General features: G+C 48.8%; 1 protein-coding gene across 9 annotated transcripts in view; it reads left to right on the top strand.

The window, feature by feature from the left end:
* Window positions 1–20,938, top strand: part of LOC100339032 (multidrug and toxin extrusion protein 2) — a 50,231-nt gene that overhangs the window by 4,365 nt on the left and 24,928 nt on the right. For all 9 annotated transcript variants that reach the window (XR_007911379.2, XR_007911382.2, XR_515450.3 and 6 more), the window contains exons 3-9: window positions 8–76; window positions 1,264–1,412; window positions 3,313–3,355; window positions 4,163–4,207; window positions 5,092–5,189; window positions 7,218–7,315; window positions 20,406–20,519. Coding sequence is in view for 3 of the 9 variants with exons in the window: in XM_002722654.4 (XP_002722700.2) it covers window positions 8–76; window positions 1,264–1,412; window positions 3,313–3,355; window positions 4,163–4,207; window positions 5,092–5,189; window positions 7,218–7,315; window positions 20,406–20,519 (616 nt within the window). In the remaining 6 variants the exon portion in view is untranslated. The remainder of the gene's footprint in view (window positions 1–7; window positions 77–1,263; window positions 1,413–3,312; window positions 3,356–4,162; window positions 4,208–5,091; window positions 5,190–7,217; window positions 7,316–20,405; window positions 20,520–20,938) is intronic.

The raw sequence follows: 20,938 nt of genomic DNA on the forward strand, positions 1-20,938 counted from the left end.
CTTGCAGGTTGTGAATGTCACTGGAATTTCAGTTGGAACGGGCTTAGCCTCTGCTTGCGACACGCTCATGTCTCAGGTGAGGCCCACCTTGCCCCAGGTAGCTCTCTTATTGGCAATTACCAATAATAGAGACTGCCTAGGAAACTGTCCACTGTGTTTTGTTGTTGTTGTTTGTTTTTGCCTTTTATGTTTCAAGTTCAATGCTGAAAACAGAGCAGAGTTAGCTTTACCGCATCCAAATCCAAACTTACGACAGATTTAGTTATGGATCCAGGCGGCTTTCATTGGCAGCTTCCGCTCTACGGAGTGACGTGAGACCCCTCCCACAGGGCAGTGGCAGAACGGTGGGCTTTGTAGGGTGGAGACAAGGAAACAGCAGAGTGAGGGAGAGACCTTGAAGGATGCACAAACACTAGGCTACTTCAGGTCACTTTTCTATCCAGGCGAAAGATGAGGAGGCCTTCTCATTACACGGACTCAGACAGCCTGGGATCTCCTGTTTTCAGGAAGAACTAGTCTGTTTTGGGATCCACCTGCTTCCTTAAAGTTTCAGCTGCTGCCGTGGCACTTAGCTGGAGCGACTCCGTTTTGGTTTGGTCTGACCTGCCGGGGCCCAGCGCGGGAGCTCCAGTCCCAGTCGATGGGCTCCTATCATTCTGTCAAACAGCAAATTGTGTGCTCTGGGTCTCGTCTGCTCCTTGGTCCCTTCCTGTATGATCCCTCCCCTACGCATCTTGAAAACATTCTTTGCGTTCCTGGTCCTGACCCCCTCTCTCGGCTCAGCCACCGTTGATATTTTTCCATTCCTCCCCATCCCCACCGAGCCTATCTGTACGTCAGCTGGTGAGCACCTGGCGGTCTGCTCTCCTAAGCACTCCCTGGGCCTCCATGGTCACAGACCCTCCTCAAGGCCTTGCTGCCTCCACCGCTGAGCACCCCTGCCCCGCACTGCCCCCTAGAGGCCCCCAGGCCCACGTCGTCTCCCGGGCACTCTCCAAGGTCACCTCTAGCTTTTCTTTCCACCAGTCTCTGGTGCCTGCACCTTCCCGGGAGCAGGGGCTGATGGCTTGCACGTGGTAAAATGACACAGGAGCCGCTAGCTCACAGACAGCCCTGACTCAGAAGCTCCGCCTGCCCCATCAGCTGCCCCAAGGGAAGTGGACAGTGGGAAATAGGGCTGCCCGGGTCTCAGGAGCTGTTTGCGGCGGGTGGCCCAGGCCCTGGCCTGCCTGGTGGTGCTAACTTTCTCTCATTTTCTCAAAGTCCTTCGGCGGTAAGAACCTGAAGCGTGTGGGGGTCATTCTGCAGAGAGGGATCCTCATCTTGATGCTGTGTTGCTTTCCCTGCTGGGCCATCTTCATCAATACCGAGCGCCTCCTCCTGCTCTTAAAACAAGATCCCGAGGTCGCCAGGTCAGCAGCCTCTCCAGTTCCAGAATTCCCCGGGGTTAAGAGCAGGCGGCTGAGTGACCTTCTCAGCCATTTACCTGGTGGAGCTGTGACTGTGGGCCAGGGGACACCTGCCCAGTGTGACAAGACACAGGACCAGGGTGGCCTGACCTTGGCCCCATCTCCCTTTTGTGTCCGTTTTTGCGTCTGCAAATGCACACAGTAATTTTTCCCTTGACAAAGGTGTGAGGATACTTCAAAGGGCTCACGTGGGGCCAGCGTTGTGGTGCAGTGGGTTAAACCTCTGTTTGAGACACCCGCATCCCATACCACACAGCCAGCTCATAGCCCAGCTCCTCAGCTTCTGATCCAGTTTCCTGCTAATGCCTCTGTGAGACAGCAGATGATGGCTCAAGTGACTGTGCCCTTGAATCGAAACCTAACTTTCGGGGCCGGCGCTGTGGCATAGTGGGTAAAGTGCCGTCTGCAGTGCCGGCATCCCATATGGGTGCCGGTTTGTGTCCCAGCTGCTCCACTTCTGATCCAGCTCTCTGCTGTGGCCTGGGAAAACAGTAGAAGATGGCCCAAGTGCTTGGGCCCCTGCACCCACATGGGAGACCTGGAGGAAGCTCCTGGCTCCTGGCTTCAGATCAGCACAGCTCCAGCCATTGCGGCCAACTGGGGAGTGAACCAACAGATGGAAGACCTATCTCTCTCTCTTTCTCTCTCTCTGCCTCTCCTTCTCTCTCTGTGTAACTCAGACTTCCTTTTTTTTCTTTTCTAATAATTTTTTAAGATTTATTGATTTATTTGAAAGACACAGTTACACAGGGAGAGGAGAGGCAGAGAGAGAGAGAGAGAGAGAGAGAGAGAGATCTTCCATCCAGGGGTTCACCCCCCAATTGGCTGCAACGGCTGGAGCTGCACTGATCCAAACCAGGAGCCAGGAGCTTCCTCTGGGTCTTCCCCTGCCAGTGCAAGGGGCCCAAGCACGTAGGCCATCTTCCACTGCTTTCCCAGGCATAGCAGAGAGCTAGATCAGAAGTGGAGCAGCCAGGTCTCGAACCGGCATCCATACCGGATGCTGGCATTGCAGGCAAGGGCTTTAATCTGCTGCGCCACAGTGACAGCCCCTCAGACTTTCAAATAAATAAATAAGTCTTTAAGAAAAAAAAAAGAAACTTAACTTTTCATTCCATTTTTCATGAATTTTTTGATGCATTCTAGTAAATAGCAATGTAGTTGGCTGCTTATTATTATTATTATTTGTTTCTTTGTTTGTGTTTAAATATTTGTTTCAAAGGCAGAGAGACAGAAACAGACAGACATCTTCCTCCCAGCGGCTCACTCCCCACATGTGGGCACAACAGGCGGGGCTGGGCCGGGCTGAGGCCAGGAGTCTGGAAGTTAGTCTGGGTCTTCCAAGGGGGTGGTAGGGACCCGAGCACGGGCCATCCCCTCTGCCTCCCGTTGTGACCATCAGCAGGAAGCTGGCGGCCAAGCTAGTCAGAGCTTAAAGTCCCAGCGTGGTCTCTGGCTTTACCCCCTGGCACGTGGTCTTTAGCAGAGGTTCTTTCCTGCTCACTGGAGGTAGTCCTGTCACTGTCTAACACTTCTCAGCGCTGTTCGGGGATGGCTCCTTTTCCTGTGTGCGTTCCACTTTGTGTGCGAGGGAAGTACTGGCAGCTGCCAGGTTGTCAGGCCTCCCCTTAGGAAGCAGCCATGTAACCTGCCTAGGGTAACGGTGATGTGGGTTGCAGAGACACAGCCCCTGGAAATTGGTATTAAATTCCTCCCACACAAATCAGCTGCAGTTTTAAGTTTTAGAAAAAAAAAATACCCTGGGTTCAATTTGAAGACAGAATGACCAGAAATGTTGTAATGTTAACTGAAGACTGTTTTTTTTTTATTATTATTATTTCAGGATAGCCCAAGTCTACGTGATGATTTTTATACCTGCTCTTCCTGTAAGTTTCACGACCTGAAGCAGCTCAGGTGGTGCCTCTCCCTCCCCCGCCTCCGCCTCTGTTGACATAGATGCTCAGCCTGAGTTTCTCGTACCTGCTGTCCCCGTCTTACCGATTGTCAGACCCTGTGACACTCTGGTGTCCAGCAGCATAAGCAAAATACAAAAGCTGACGAGGGGAAGAAATGTCTTTCCTGCCGTGAGTCTCGCCGCCCAGAATGTTTCCTGGGGTCCCGGGGCGGGGGGTATGGCAGCAATGCGGCCACAGGCCCATCAGAGCCTTCAGGACCTTGGGGCCATGGCTGCTGTTAGAGAAGCTCATCCCAGGCCGGCGCCGCGGCTCACTAGGCTAATCCTCCACCTGTGGCGCCGGCACCCCGGGTTCTAGTCCTGGTTGCCCCTCTTCCAGTCCAGCTCTCTGCTGTGGCCTGGGAATGCAGTGGAGGATGGCCCAAGTGCTTGGGCCCTGCACCCCATGGGAGACCAGGGGAAGCACCTGGCTCCTGGCTTCAGATCAGCGTGGTGTACCGGCCGCAGCGGCCATTGAGGGGTGAACCAACAGAAAAAAAAAAAAAAAAGGAAGACCTTTCTCTCTGTCTCTCTCTCACTGTCTACTCTGCCTGTCCAAAAAAAAAAAAAAAAAAAAAAGCGCATCCCAGTGTGTCTGGTGTGGGTTTTGGTGGGTTTGGTCCTGACTGAGGTCACAGACCGGGAACAAGTATCCTAGAAACCAGGATGGAAACAAACAGTGGGAATGGGTTATATTTCTATGTCAATGAGAAGTGTTTGTTTCTGTTTAATCTCACAGGCAGCCTTCCTGTTCCAGCTGCAGACAAGATATTTACAAAGTCAGGTATTAGATTCTTTCCCTATTTTTACCCCATAGTACTGGAACGTAGAGCAAATATTCTTGGAGAATTTTCTACCCAAAAGCCATGTTGTTTTTTCTCTAATTCTTTCCTGGATCTCCTGTTTGCCTGGGGGATGTGGGGCCTTGTGGATGGACAGCACCCAGTCCAGGACAGATGCCTGAATGAGTCTGCCTGGTTTTTCCTGCTCATCTCCGAGTCTGTCTGATGACGCCCCCGTCCCTGCCATCCTGCGCCTCCTCCGGTGCTGGCCAGCAGCTTGACATCTGGCCTGGAGCCAGCCTGGCTTCTGCCTAGAGGAAGAGGGCCCAGAGCTGCCTGGACACATTTCTGAAAGTGCACAGGGTCCAAACCTCTGGGTGAGGAGGAGCAGGCTGAGGCCAGGAGATGGCTGAGCAGTGTCCACGGCTGAGCCCGCCCCCAGCCTTTAAACCTCAAGATGGCATCCTCGAAGCCATTTTACTGAAGGAAACATTCTGTGACATATAGTGTCAAGTGGGCATCACAGTGGAAGGAAGGCGTGCCTGCTCTGTAGCCCCAGGGCTGAGTGTTCACTGCGCACCTGCTGCAAACAGGCCTCACTGGGCATTTTGTCCCTGAGAGCCAAACGCAGCCCTGCGGAGAGGGTCAGACATTTTCCCTGGCATCTCCCCGGCCAGTGGTCTCACCATGACCTGCCTGGTCGTTGAAAAACGTTCACAAACTTCTGTCTGGTCTGGTGGGGGTTAGCACTGGTGGAAGAGGCACGTCTGTTTTAACTCCTGGCTGTTCCAGTCTTGTCTCACTTCACCCTCTCTGAGAACTGTTGCCTAGTGAACCCGGCTAACTCATGCTGAAAGATGATGTCTTGTTTGCTTGGCGGCTGTAGGGCGTCATCATGCCCCAAGTCATTACCGGGATTGCCGCGAATGTCCTCAACGTGGGCATGAATGCCCTCCTGCTGTACGCCCTGCACCTCGGAGTGGTGTGAGTAGTGACTCAGCCCTTCTGCACAGACTGTGTCTGGGGGGGTGCTGCATCTGTTCTAGGGGCTGAGGGGCCAGGGGGTGAAGCAGTCAGTCGAGGGAAGACAGGCGCCTGGCGCGGGGTGTGCAGGTGCACTATGCCACAGGTCAGAGCCAGAGCGGGGAGCGCCCAGGAGCAGCTGGAGTGGCTGGGGGGGAATGGCTGAGCAGGTGGAGGGATAGGGACGATGTTTTGGAAGAAGCCACGTGTGGGCTGCAGCTTGCATGTCCACAGGGAAGGGAGATGCTGTGGTCTGGGGAGGCTGTGCTGGGTGACTCAGGCAGAGAGACACAAGAGGGTCACTGGCCTGCAGGCATTCTCCCAAGGCCTCTGAATTGTAAGATTGAGAACGTTCCCCTCTTTAGGAAGCTTGAGGATGTGGGGGTCCCACGAAGAAAGGAGAACCTGCCGGTGTGGACCCCACCCCCTCTTGAAGACGCAGGGATAGATAGAGCCCCAGCCCCAGTGGATTGTGGATGCTTTAGGGGAGTGTGTTCTCTTTCCTTCCCTTCCTTCCACTGAGAGACAGGGAGAGAGAAAGAGAGAGAGAAAGGATATTTCTGTCCACTGCTTCACCCCCTAGCCGTGCCTATAGCAGCCATGGCTGGGCTGAGGCTGAACCTACCTGGGTCTCCCCTGTGGTTGGCAGGGACCCCAGGACCTGTGCTGTCACCACTGCCCGCAGGGTGCACCTTAGCAGGAAGCTGCAATTTGAAGCCAGAACTGGGACTCAACCCCAGGCACTCTGCTGTGCGACACAGGTATCCCAGCAGCCACTTGGTGAAATGCCTGCCCTAGGGTGTCTCTTTATACATGGAAGTCAGTTGAGTGGGTCGTGGCCAGTACTTTGTAAAAATGAAATGTATTATGAGTTCAGTAGAAAAAAAGGGAAAAGAAGAGGTGCGTCAACTATTTCTCATGAGACTTTGTTTCAGGTATGTAAGGAGAGGTGTGTGTGTGTGTGTGTACACATTACACACATGGTTAATGCGGGTACCGCCATTCAAACAAACAAGCCTTTAAAGGGAAACATTAGAAGCAGTTGGCACACAAATAATTTATTTGCAGAAAATAAGGGGACCACAGGGAATTGTTTCTGAAGCCGCGACCCAGAGCAAGGGCAGTGGGGTTGCTCTTATTTTAGGGGGAAGAAGTTTTTGCCATCACAGGTAGGGGTGGGCACACGTTCCCAGGTGCAGTTGAAAAGCATGGCCTGTGTGGTCAGGAGGCCTCAGCTCCTCCTGGAGTGGCGATGCTGGCATTAAAGGGAAGCGGAGGGCGGGCTTTAGCTGCTCTGACCACCCTCTGGGCAGGGGCTGGTGATTGTATCTCAGCCCAGAAAAAACAAAGCAACCTGAAAAGCAGCTTTGGAAAACCCCAGGTGCCTTGGATGTTAAAGTAGAAAGGAGTCAAATAAAGACTTTGAACTGCTCAAGGCGTTGGCTGGTGCAACAGTGCAATGAAAAAAGTAGGCGAGAGAGCAGAATTCCTGTCTCTGTGCCAGCATGGGGCGACACGTCGTTTGTCACGATGAAGTGGGCATCACACCTGCTGAAGGGGCTCCAAGGTCATTTGCCAATAGAAAGCCAATTTATTATAGTCCTGGGAAGCAAAGCCGCTATGACCTGTATTTTTGTCGTGGTTTAATAAATCCCTTTTAGCTAGTTATGTTTAAGAAATTATTTGGTACATTATTGAAGTCTATGATAGGAGAAGAGGTGGAGATTTTGAATCTTAATGTTCTTTTGTTTTTCCATGGATGAACAGAAATGTTTGGTTCTTCCAGAAAGTTCAACCCTGGTGGAGGGGGAACAAGTGCAGTATAAGTGGATTCAGCATTTCAAGTGTTCAAAGGAAGTAGTCCGGGACTTCCGGGCTCAGCCAATGGCTGCGATTCCCGCCGTGGCGTGAGAGCCCGTGCAGGGTGGTCAGCTGGTTTGCATGTGGAAGGAGACTGCTGATGGGCAGTGCTGACTTCTTGTCCTGCAGGGGTTCTGCCTGGGCGAACACCACCTCCCAGTTCTTCGTGTCTGCCCTCCTTTTCCTCTACGTGTGGTGGAAAAGAATCCACGTCGACACCTGGGGAGGTATGGAGCCACAGACTTCTTCAATTCTGTTACTGGATATTCAGGAAGATGTGATTCCAGGGCTAGCATTTGGCGCAGAGTTTAAGCCGCCACTTGGGTTGCCCCCATCCTGTGTCAGTGTGCGTGGCTTGGAGTCGTGGCTGTGCTCCTGACTCTGGTTTCCTGCTAATGTGCACCCTTGGAGCAGGAGATGGGTGGAGGGATAGGGAGGTCCCAGCCCCGCATATGGGAGACCTGTGTGCAGTTCCAGGCTCCTGGCTTCCATCTGGCCTGCCTTCAGCTATGGTGGGCATTTCGGGAGAGAACCAGTAGATGGGAGATAGCTCTATATCTCTGAGCCTTTCAAATAAATTAAAAAAATTTTTTTCCGAAAAAAGAAAGTCGTAATTCTGGTTTCTGGATTTTTTTTTTTCGAGAGGGTTTTTTTTTGTTTTGTTTTATCTTTTTTAGGTAATCTAAAAAGTATGGAGAATGTCTAAGTTACTGAAAAATGAAAATCTCAGGGTCAGTTTTTTATTTTTTGCTTATTTGAGGGGCAGAGACACAGAAGAGAGATCTTCTATCTACTGGTTGCATGTCAAACCAAATGTGATGGCTTGATACAGTCATAAACACAATGTAGAATGAGTAGATCAAGCTAATTAATGTCTCTCTCCCCGAACTTCTTTACCATTTTTATGGTGATTCATTTGAAATTCAGTCTCTCGGTTATGTTGAAATTCATAGTACATGATTCACAACAGTAGTCACCGTGTTGGATGCTGAAACTCAAGACTGTGCACCTGACATCCGTGCCCGTCGGCCTCTCCCTCCCACTCTGTTTTCATCGTGCTACTGTCTGTGCTGCAAATTCAACGTTTTCAAGATTCCATACAAGAGAGATCACTGGTATTGATCTTTCTGCACCTGGCTTATTTCACGGTGCATGATGTCCTTTAAGTTCCTCTGTGTTGTCCCAAATGACAGAATGCTGTTCTTTTTAAAGGCTGAATAGTATTTCCCAGTGTGTATCTGAGGGTACTGCCAAAAATTCTTGAAAAATGCATCCTATGTAAAAAAAAAAAAAAAAGTGCCCCTGGATTTCAAACATTTTTTTTTTTTTTTTGCACCAGAGTAAACTCGTCTTTTCCTTCCAGTTTTGCGCAAACTTTTGAAGTGCTCTCATAAACCCCATTTTCTGCGTCTGTTCCGTGGGGATCCATGTTGAGTTTCCCGTCCGGGCTGCTGTAACTAATGCTGCAGCTGGCCAGAGGCATCAGATATCCTTTGACACACTGATTGCAGTGCAGTTGTGGCTTCTGTGGTTGTGCTATTTTTGGGCTCTTGGAGGAGCCCCCAGTGCTGCTTCCGGTTCCATCACCAGCGTGCGAGGTTCCCTTCTCTGCATTCTCACCCACTCTCGTCTATCTTTCATCTTCCTGATGAAGCCACTTTAGCAGGTGTGGGGTGCTGGCCCGTGGTTTTAGTTAACATCTCCCTTGCAGGCAGTGATGCTGAGTGTTTTGTCGTGAGCCCCTGGCCATTGCACATGTGTGCTTTCGAGAAGTTCTTATTCGGGTGAGACACCATAAATTTAAACTGCTTCTGATTTGATTCTGTACCCTGGGTCCAGCCCTGAGGATAACATCATTACAGTCACAAACCACTGGACATGTAAAAGTTAGAGAAAAGTATGAGAAATAGCAAACACCCATGATATACAACATCAGATTTAATAAATACTAACATGTGATCTTCCTTCTACCATTATTTTTAGTAAATTAAATATTGTAGATAGAGTTTGTGTTAGGATTACATTCTGCTGTGAATCTCAGAGAAACCAAACAACAATTTCACAAAGAAGATCAGACCTTACTTTCCCTCAAATACAAGAAACCCGAGGGAGTTGTTGGGGTCTGTCCTGTGCAAAGCCTCCTCCCATGGCCCAGCCACGTGCACGGAGTTGTGTCCTCCACCCTTGTCAGTAGGCAACCTGGTTCCATGCTGATTTTACCTTGTTTCCCCACCGTGTCAATTCCATTCCCAAGGTCACTTCATGGACCACAATGGCTCCAGCATGGCTCCCACGATGCAGGTAGCAAGGAGAGGACAGGGCACCCACACACTGTCTAAGAACTTCTCCTGGAGCTGGTGTTGTGGTGCCGCAAATTAAGCCACAGCCTGCGATGCTAGCATCCCGTATTGCGTTACTGAATCGAGTCCTGGTTGCTCCACTTCAGATCCAGCTGCCTGCTAGTGCACCCAGGAAGGCAGTGGGAGATGGCTCAAGTGCCTGGGCCCCAGTCACCCATGTGGGAGATCAGGATGGAGTTCCTGGCTCCTGGCTTTGACCTGACTCAGTCCTTGCCATGTGGCCATTTGGGGAGTTAACCAGGAGATGGAAGATTCCCTCTCTCTCTTTATTTCTCTCTCTCTCTGCTTTTAGATAAATAAAATAAATCTTAAGAAAAGAGGACATTTTTTGAAAGTTGCCCACATCAGTTCTGCAAGAAATGTAAAAGTGGCCTCTAAAATTTGGTGTCTTTATTCCTGTGAAAAACAGGGGAATGGATTCTAGTCAACAAATAATGGCCAGTGCCACGGCTGGAACTGGGGCACATTTGGCAAGGGCAACCTGCTACAGTCCTGGAGCTCTCCCAGGGTCACCCTGGTACTCACCACTCTTTCCAGACCCCACGCACGCTCCTGCTGGGAAAGGAGGTCCCCTCGGGAGCTCATTTATGGGATCCCGGTGGGAGCTGAGTAGCAGATAGTAGCCTGGGCCACGTGCCGTTTCACTTTCCGTGGCTTCAGTTAGCTGTGGCCAACAAGGAGAAGGATGAGTCCAATGTAAGAGATTTGGGGAGAAGAGGGGAGGCCGCATTCACAAAACTTGTATTACAATGTATCTTTTTAAAATTTTTATTTATTTTATTTTTGACAGGCAGAGTGGACAGTGAGAGAGAGAGAGAAAGGTCTTCCTTTACCGTTGGTTCACCCTCCAATGGCCGCTACAGACGGCGCACCGTGCTGATCTGAGGCCAGGAGCCAAGTGCTTCTCCTGGTCTTCAGTGTGGGTGCAGGGCCCAAGCACTTGGGCCATCCTCCACTGCACTCCTGGGCCACAGCAGAGAGCTGGCCTGGAAGAGGGACAACCGGGACAGAATCTGGCGCCCCGACCGGGACTAGAACCCGGTGTGCCGGCGCTGCAGGTGCAGGATTACACTATTGAGCCGAGGCGCCGGCCGTTACAGTGTATCTTTATAGAGTCCCAGCTTAATCCCAACATCTCCACCTATGCTTAATTCATCAAGTACACTCCATCATAGGTATACGTGTACAGGAAAAACAAGTCAATCTGTAATTACAGGATTTGGTGCCATCTGCAGTTCCAGGCATCTGCGGGGTGTCTAGGAATGTCTGCCCTGTGGGTGGGGCGGGGGTACTGCTCTACTCTGATGTGGTAGGATGCCAGGTCCCACCCATCTGGGTTCCAGTGTATTTGTATGAGTGAGACAGACTCGAGACCAGCATTTGCCCGCAACAAGAAATGTCCCACACACAACACACACCAAAATATAAAACAAAGGCGATCTGTTAAAAATGACTAAATAGGGCAAGTTTAGATTTTTAAATCTCCATTTGATTCTTTTTTTTTTTTTTTTTTTTTGACAGGCAGAGTGGACAGTGAGAGAGAGAGACAGAGAAAGGTCTTCCTTTGTCGTTGGTTCACCCTCCAATGGCCGCCGCGGCTGGCGCACCGCGCTGATCCGATGGCAGGAGCCAGGTGCTTCTCCTGGTCTCCCATGGGGTGCAGGGCCCAAGCACCTGGGCCATCCTCCACTGCACTCCCGGGTCACAGCAGAGAGCTGGCCTGGAAGAGGGGCAACCGGGACAGAATCCGGCGCCCCAACCGGGACTAGAACCCAGTGTGCCGGCGCCACAAGGTGGAGGATTACTAGGCTTAGTGAGCTGCGGAGCTGGTGCCATTTGATTCTTACAACCAGTTTATTTTTAGTTTTCTTCTCTGACCAGACAGGAGGACGTGAGAGCTTAGAGAATTCTCAGCTGACTCTGCCCAGCCTCCACCTCTGTGTATAAACCCTGTTTGTTCATTTCCTCTTGTCAGATTTCAGTTCTTAATCATTTCAGATTTATGTTTCAAAAGTCATACGAGGAAAGCTATCTCAGCTATTATTTTAGCAGCTTTGTGGAGGTGCAGGTTACAAACCATGAAATTCGCTCATTAGAAAAGGCATAATTCAAAGGTTTTTTTTCCAGATTTGTGGAATTGTACAATCTTTGCCACAGTCCAGTTTTAGAACATCATCACCCACGCAAGACTCTTCGTGATGTTGAGTCAGTCCCCGTTCCCCCCGTGAGCCGCCAGCCTGCTTAGCCTCTGTGGGTGGCCTTTCCTGGCCATCTGCTGGTGTTGGCTGTGGGACCCCTCATGGCTTCTCTGGAAGTGGGTCGTTCCCAGTAAGTCACTACTCTGCTCCTAGTGGACAAGCCAGCGCAGAAAGTCTCCTTGCTCAGTTTCCGTCTTTGTTTTTATTCTCTTCCACCCCTTAGTTTTAGTGACAGGGAAAGCAATTGTATCTTCATAGGCTTTTTTTTTTTTTTTTTAGAAATTTTTAATTTAAAATATAAATTACATAGGTACAGCTTTTGGAATATAGCGATTCTTCCCCCATGCTGCCCTCCCACCCCTAAACTGTCCCACCTCCTACTGCCTCTCCCATCCCGTTTTTCATTAAAATTCATTTTTAATTATCTTTATATACAGAAGATCAACTCTATACTAAGTAAAGATTTCAACAGTTTGAACCCACACAGACACACAAAGTGTAAAGTACTGTTTGAAGACTAGTTTTACCATTAATCCTCATAGTACAACTCATACATGGTGAGCAAGTGCACAGTGACTCCTGTTGTTGATTTAACAATTGACACTCTTATTTATGATGTCAGTAATCACCCGAGGCTCTTGTTGTGAGCTGCCAAGGCTATAAAAGCCTTTTGAGTCCACAGACTCCATCAGTGATCCATAAGTAGAGTGGAAGTTCTCTCCTCCCTTCAGAGAAAAGTACCTCCTTCTTTGATGGCCTGTTCTTTCCACTGGGATCTCACACAGATCCTTCATGTAGATCATTTTTTGCCAAAGTGTCTTGGCTTTCTATGTCTAAAATGCTCTCATGGGCTTTTCAGCAAGATCCGAATGTCTTAAGGGCTGATTCTGAGGTCAGAGTGCTGTTTAGGGCATTTGTCATTCTATGAATCTGCTGTGTGGCCTGCTACCCATGTTGGATCATTCTCATCTTTTTAATTCTATCTATTGTTATTACCAGATGATTGGTCTTATTTATATGATCTCTTTGACACTTAATCCTATCTATATAATCAATTACACACTTAATATGATCACTTTAACATGTAAGACGGCATTAGTATCTGCCAACTTAATGGGATTTGGAGTCCCATGGCAAGTTTTTGGCCTTCGGGGTAACTCCGAGGAAACGTGTGCCGAACTGTGCATCTCCACCCTCTCTTATTCCCACTCTTATTTTTAACAGGGATCAATTTTCAATTGGATTTAAACACCTAAGAATAATCCTGCCTTTTAGGCTTTTATTAACACAGGTGCATCTAGTTAATTACCCCAGAGCAATAGATCCTTCAATGTTTGGGGAGCTTTGGGTGTAGATTTGTGTATTGGATGTGAATTTATTAACCATTTAACATTCTTTAATCAGCATTCCTCCAAATAGTCACACAGTACTTACACACATAAACACCAAAAACTTGGGAATGAACAATTTAAATTTCTTCAAGTGTTTATACACTGAATGAAAATTTATCACTGTTAAGCATTTAATTAATACCTTTTAAGTCTAATGTATCAGTCTCATGAATGCTTTTGGCCACATGAAGAAGTTTTTTTTTGTTTTGTTTTGTTTTTGTTTTTGTTTTTGTTTTTTTGACAGGCAGAGTGGACAGTGAGCAAGAGAGACAGAGAGAAAGGTCTTCCTTTTGCCGTTGGTTCACCCTCCAATGGCCGCCGCGGCCGGCGCACCGCACTGATCCGATGGCAGGAGCCAGGTGCTTCTGGTCTCCCATGGGGTGCAGGGCCCAAGCACTTGGGCCATCCTCCACTGCACTCCCTGGCCACAGCAGAGAGCTGGCCTGGAAGAGGGGCAACCAGGACAGAATCCGGCGCCCCGACCGGGACTAGAACCCGGTGTGCTGGCGCCTTAAGGCGGAGGACTAGCCTATTGAGCCACGGTGTTGGCCCAAGAAGTTTCAAAATACAGTTTATACAAAATGTGCAATGTTTTAAAACCTAATCAAATTTTCTCATACTGAGTATTACTATAAAAAAGTAAACATTTGCTTCTTCTCTGTCCTTTCCATTGTTGTTGCTTTTACTTTGTGTTTCTTTCTTTCTTTCTTTTTTTTTTTTTTTTTTTGACAGGCAGAGTTAGACAGTGAGAAAGAGAGACAGAGAGAAACGTCTTCCGTCCGTTGGTTCACTCCCCAATGGCCACAATGGTCGGAGCTGTGCCAGTCTGATGCCAGGAGCCAGGAGCTTCTCCCAGGTCTCCCACATGGGCACAGGGGTCCAAGGACTTGGGCCATCTTCCACTCTTTCCCAGGCCACAGCAGAGAGCTGGATGGGAAGAGGGGCAGCCGGGACTTGAACCAGCACCCATATGGGATACTGGCACTGCAGATGGAAGATCAACCTACTGTGCCCTGGTGCCAGCCCCAAGCTTGCTGCTTTAAAAAAAAATTGTTTTTTACTGTGTTCATGGTCAACTTTCTTTCTTCCTTGCTTCTGCTGTTCTCCACTCTTACTGGAGCACCTCTCCCTCAGGGAGGCAGTAGGAGGGCTCTGTGGTTAAACTCCAGAGCCAGACTGTCCAGGTTCAAGTCCCACTTCTTCTTCTGTTTTTTTTTTTTTTTTGGTTTGTTTGTTTATATATCAATGTTTTTATTTCAGATATTTTGTTATTGTAAATAATCTATCAGACTATTTTTGAAATTTATACTCTGAAGAAATATATTTGTTCTACTCAATATCTGAGGAATATTATAATTACTATGTTCTAGGGATGATAGAATACAGAAGTTAAATATTTTGCCTATAAATAGTAACTTCAGAAATTGAAAAAATACCCAGTTTTGGAGGGAATGAGTCTTCAAATGTGTTCTTCTTTTGGAAAGAATCACGTCTTCCTTGTTCACTGAAAGCCATTTAAAAATGTATTATTGTGTCCACATAAATGTCTTATATATAGTAGATTCACCAATAGAAGTTAAGTATAGTACAATTTCCTGAAGATACCTAAAAATCTAACTTTTCCTCAATGATATATGTACTGAGAATTATTTGAACACAAACTGTTATTTTTTTAACTTTTTGAATATATAGTACTTGCAAAATGCCATTACCTTTGAAGTGAAATAAATTGTAACTAGATTTAAAATGGAATGATTTCCTACTTTTATATGAATATTACTCTAGTAAGCTTTTAAGCAATGTATTATAAATGTAGAAAATAAATCAGATTTTAGGGCCGGCGCCATGGCTCACTTGGTTAACCCTCCACCTGCGGCATCAGCATCCCATATGGGCGCCGGGTTCTAGTCTTGGTTGCTCCTCTTCCAGGCCAGCTCTCTGCTGTGGCCCGGGAGGGCAGTGGAGGATGGCCCAAGTGCTTGGGCCCTTCACCTGCATGGGAGACCAGGAGAAGCACCTGGCTCCTGGCTTCAGATCGGCAGATCATGCCAGCCGTAGTGGCCATTTGGGGAGTGAACCAAGAGAAGGAAGACCTTTCTCTCTGTCTATAACTCTACCTGTCAAATTAAAAAAAAAAAAAAGAAAAGAAATCAGATTTTATAACCCAAAGAAATTTTTCATAAAAAGTTCCATTTCTAAATGCAAAAATGCCCTTGTCGCTTCTCATAAATGCACAGTACATAATGCAAAAATAAATAAAAATAAAATAAATATAAAAATGAGGCAGTGATAGGGAAAATAAACTCTACAATGCAAAATCACAGTACTGGAGCTACAGGCATCCCAGCTTAATTCACACGAATCATTTCACAAAAGAAAAAAATTAAGTTTTCCTTTTAGGTATCCCCAGTCAATACGCAGATTTCACGTTTTCCGAGGAGTTTTGATCAATCCACTCCCACGTTTTGGTCTCAACCTGTAGATCTTTCAGAAAACACGAAGCTAAGGAGGGAGCCAGCCCTGGGCATCGCATGGGAGTCTTGAAGGGAACTGGACCCCACAGTTACCAGTGTCCCCAAGGCCCAGTCCACCGCTTAGAAACCTCTCCAGCCACACCTCTTTCATCGCGAGATTTAACCTCAAAATCAACATGTCCGTGACAGCCACACAAAGCGCAGGGACCCAGCACATCCTCTTTTCTTCTCATTGTGAGTTCCAGCTGTGGCAGGCGCGGGTGCCAGGTCTGAGCGACATGACCTGTAGGTGCACCAGGGGGAGCTAGCGTCTCTGTCGCCCGAAGGAGCTGGGCCTACCACTGCTGTTGCCCTTTTGGGCTCACATTATCGTGAAGCCAGACGCCCCATAACCGTTTCTGGCACGGCCATCAGTCATCTTCCACTGCAAAGAAAACCCTCCCTCCAACGCTGCGCCTCACTCTGTGTTTGCTACTAGCGTCAAAACCTATGAAGACTTTGAGTAGTTCAGTTTGTTGATGAATGAGTATCTGAGTTAAATGTTCCAATCCAGGTGGGCAGTTGAGCGGAGGTGGCAGTCTGGCGTGCATGGTGCCCCCTGCAAGCCCACCTGGCTGATTTGGGATGGGAAAGCTGCCAGGACCAGTAACTGCAAAGCCTGCAGGTGGGGCCCTGGACAGCCAGCCCAGGGCCAGGGTAGCCAGTATGTCCGGGAGGTCCATGGCTTGCTGCAGGTGCATACTGAGGGCTGTTCCCAGCTGGCAAACGTGTGCCTAGGTGAGGAACATCTGTCTGCATGTTTAGTTTGCCCAGATTCAAACAGTTCTCTCCTGGAGTCTGCATGGAGGGGACCTCAGGTGGCCACACTGCTGCTGCCACCACTTCGTCACAGTGGGGCAATTTCTGAGCCTCATCTGTAAAGTGGTGACAACAGAAGTCACAGTGGGACCCGCGTCGTTGAATTCTTGCGAAGATTAACTGAGTTAATCCACATGATGGTGTTAGAACTCATGTGGTGGTGTTAGAACCGGGATGATAACGTAAGGTGTACTTAACAAGCATTAGCTGCGTGTTTTTGCATTACCCTTGATTTTTTTTTTAAATTTATTTGACAGATAGAGTTAGACAGTGAGAGAGAGAGACAGAGAGAAAGGTCTTCCTTCCATTGGTTCACCCCCAAAATGGCCGCCATGACTGGAGCTATGCCGATCCGAAGCCAGGAGCCAGGTGTTTCCCCTGGTCTCCCATGCGGGTGCAGCGCCCAAGCACTTGGGCCATCCTCCACTGCCTTCCCGGGCCACAGCAGAGAGCTGGACTGGAAGAGGAGCAACCGGGACTAGAACCTGGTGCCCATATTGTATGCCAGTGCCGCAGGCGGAGGATTAACCAAGTGAGCCACGGTGCCGGCCCCACCCTTGAATATTTTTACGCAGTTTGTAATCCCAACCACTTTTTAAAATTTTAACTTTTGAAATGTTCCAGCCCACCAAAAAGTGAGAAGAATGGTTTGGCCATTCACATATGATTTATCCAGATGTGCCGACTGTTGTTAATATTTTGCCGTATTTGTCCCTTTCGTCTTCATGTGTGTTGATATATGAAGGGCCTTCAGAAAGCTCATGGAGGGGTCAGGTGTTTGGCCAAGCAGCTAAGATGTCAATTAGGATTTTTGTATCCCGTATCAGTGCCCGGACTTGAGTCCCAGCTCCACTCCAATTCGGCTGCTAACGCAGACCCTGGGAGGCAGCGGAGATGGCTCCGGTGGTGAGGTTCTTGTCATTCTCATGGGAGACTTGGGTTGAGTGACTGCAAGCTTCAGTCCCAACCCAGCCCCAACAATATTAGACGTTTGGGGAGTGCACCAGCAGGTAGGGGCCCTCTGTGTCTCTCTGGCTTTCAAATAAATAAATAAAGTTCACGGGAAATTTGCATTACCTTTTGGTTCCAGCACATGAAAATAGGGGAAAACATTCCAGCCATTTGTTGCTGTCTAGTTAAGTACTGACATCACAAAACTTCGCCAAGTAATTATATCAGTATGCACCTCTCCAGCTACATTCTCCTGAATAACCACAATATTACCAGCGTACTGAAGAAAATAAAAATTTACTGAATATGATATTTAAAGGTATTATGGCGGGAACTGTGTTGTGGGTTAAGCCACCTCCTGGGGTGCTGGCATCCCACATGGGTGCTGGTTAGTGCCCCAGCTGCTCCACTTCTGACCCAACTCCGTGCTAATGCTCACGGGAAAGCAGTAGCAGACGGCCCAAGTGCTTGGGCCCCTGCACCCACATGGGAGAACCAGCTCCTGGCTCCTGGCTCCTGGCTCCTGGCTTTGGCCTGGCTCAGCTGTGGCCATTGAAGCCATTTGGGGAGTGAACCAGCAGATGGAAGATACCTCTCTCTCTCCCTCTCCCCACCCTACCCCCCTCCACCCATAGCTCTGCCTTTCAAATAAATAAATAAATCTTTAAAAACCTGTATTATTGGCTAATCCTCCGCCTAGCGGCGCCGGCACACCGGGTTCTAGTCCCGGTCGGGGTGCCGGATTCTGTCCCGGTTGCCCCTCTTCCAGGCCAGCTCTCTGCTGTGGCCAGGGAGTGCAGTGGAGGATGGCCCAGGTGCTTGGGCCCTGCACCCCATGGGAGACCAGGAAAAGCACCTGGCTCCTGGCTCCTGCCATCGGATCAGCGCGGTGCGCCGGCTGCAGCGCGCCGGCCACGGTGGCCATTGGAGGGTGAACCAATGGCAAAAAGAAGACCTTTCTCTCTGTCTCTCTCTCTCACTGTCCACTCTGCCTGTCAAAAAAAAAAAACAAAAAAACAAAAAAACAAAAAAAAAAACCTGTATTATTGGGGCTGGCATTTGGCCCAGCAGTTAAGATGCCCATGTCCCATACTTAAGTGCCTGGACTTGAGTCCTGTTCCACGCCAATCCAGCTTCCTGCTAACGCAGACCCTGGAAGGCAACAGTGAAGGCCTAAGTATTTGGGTTCTTGCCACTCATGTTGGAGACCTGGGTTTGGCTTGATCCAGTGCTAACCGTTGCAAGCATCTGGGGGGTGATCCAGGGCATGGGCACTCTGTCTTTCTCTCTTTGACTTTCAACTAAATAGGTAACAAATGAAAAGGAGAATCATATGCTTTGTATCCATATTCATATTTCCCTAACAATTAACTGTCTGGTTCCCTCAAAGACCTCTCATCCAGGGGTTTTAGCATCCACTGATGATTATTATTGAAATACATTGTTACATTGCGGGTTGAAAATATTGTGTTTTTGGTGTGTGTATTTATATCAGGAGTCATTCAGCTATATGTTTGAAAGGGGAAAAAAAACAGTTCAACTTAGCTTCACCTAATTTACTAAGCTTATATAGCTGGCTCACGTATCCAGAAGTTGAAGGGTAGTTGGTTCAGCATCGAGGTGCAAAGAAGGTATGGGTGCCCGGAAGAAAACGAGGGTTTGCAGAAGGAGGAGCAGTGTGGTTGGACAGGCAGCCAGTGCTGGCCACGATATTTTACAATGTGCACCTCCTCTTCCCTCTGTCCTTTTCTCAGATCAAATGTCACAATTCTCCCTCTCCCCAGCCACCTTCTTTTTTTTTTCTCCCCCCACCCCAAGAAACCTTTTCTTTAAGGACTACAAATTTCCTAAGTACAACTTTAGGCATACAGTGACTCTTCCCGCCATACCTGCTCTCCCACCCACACTCCTCCTCCTTCTCCCATTCCCAGTCCCATTCTCCATTGAGATTCATTTGTACAGCTCTTCTGTGTACAAAGTTAGTAAATAAACAAAGTTTTAAAAAAATACTATTGAGCATCTTTTCATAAACTTGCTAGGTGTTTATTTGGAGAGAGGTCTACACAGGTACCTTTGCCCATCTGGCAGTCTAGTGGTTGGGTGTTGTGTTCTTGAGCTGCAGGACGTGTTTGTGGGTCCTGGAGATCGGCTCCAGGCACCCCCAGCAGGTCCATGACCTCCACAGGCTGCCTTTCCACACTGTTGGTTATGTCCTTCAAGGCACAGAAGTTTTTTATTTAGTTATTTTTAAAGATTTAGTTAGTTATTTGAAAGGCAGAGTTACAGAGAGGCAGAGATAGAGAGAGAGAGAGAGGGAGAGAGGTCTTCCATCCGCTGGTTTACTCCCCCAGATGGCTGCAACAGCCAGGGCTGGGTCAGGCCTAAGCCAGGAACCAGGAGCTTCTTCCGGGTCTCCCACGTGGGTGCAGGGGCCCAAGGACTTGGATCATCTTCCGCTGCTTTCCCAGGTGCATTAACAGGGAAGTGGAGCAGCCAGGACTCGAACCAGCGTCCATATGGGTTGCCAGCACTGCGGACGGTGACCTGCCACAATGCCAGCCCCCTGAAGGTTTTTGTTTTGTTTTAGCCCAACTGATGTATTTGTACTCTGGTTGTTTGTGAGCACAGCACACTTTAAGACCTCAGTGTTGCGTGTGTGGTGGGTGGGTGGGTGTAGCCTTGTTGCCTCAGCTGCGTCTACAACCATTCCAGGATTTGGCTTTGTCACAAGGCACTTCTCTCCTATTTCACACCTCTGCTTTCCTAAGTTTGGCTCCTTGATGTCCACAACACCCGACAGCCATACTCTACCACAGGGAGTATCCCACGCGGCTTTTATTGAGCTCTCGTACGAGAGTTTCCCAGGAGTGGGTTGTGTAAGTGACAGGGCATAGACTGGCTTCGGTTTTACCAAGTGTTGCCAGCTTGGTGCCTGCCATCCCACACTCTGCCCCTGTGGGATTTTCTTTACCTTTTGCTGGGAAGCCGAGGTCACCCCTCCCTCATCTCTGGCCCATTTGGAGGAGGCGGGTGTGTGCAGTCGAATTCCTGGTATTGAACGGCTCTTTTGCTTCCTGTTCTCCAGGTTGGACCGTGGACTGCTTGCAGGAGTGGGGCTCATACACCCGTCTGGCTATTCCCAGCTTGTTCATGGTGTGCATCGAGTGGTGGAGCTTTGAGATCGGCACTTTCCTTGCAGGTGCGTTTGCGCGCCGCAGAAACTGCCCGCAGCCCAGCGGCCACGTTTCCAGAGCTCGCCAGAAGATTCCGGGTCTACCTGTCTGCCTTGCCCCCTTCCACGCAGGACAGGTTTAGACCCTCGTCCAGCCATCAGCAGGTTCACCTCGGTGCGGCTCTACTTCTACTACACCACCCGTCATTTTGCTTTTGGCCCTTTTCTCCTTTTTATTTACATATCTCATTTTGATTGACACACCATCACACATACGTACTTAGGAGACACGAGGTGATGTTTTGAGACACGTGCACATTGTATAATGCTCAATTAGAGTAATTGGCCTAACATTTATCATGATGAGAACACTTAACATGCTCTCCTCCCTGTTATTGTTAGCTGCAGTCTTTGGCTGTGAGACTTGTTCCTCCCACGTAACCGTG

Source organism: Oryctolagus cuniculus, chromosome 17 (genome assembly GCF_964237555.1).
Source record: "Oryctolagus cuniculus chromosome 17, mOryCun1.1, whole genome shotgun sequence".
In the NCBI taxonomy this organism is placed as follows: domain Eukaryota; kingdom Metazoa; phylum Chordata; class Mammalia; order Lagomorpha; family Leporidae; genus Oryctolagus; species Oryctolagus cuniculus.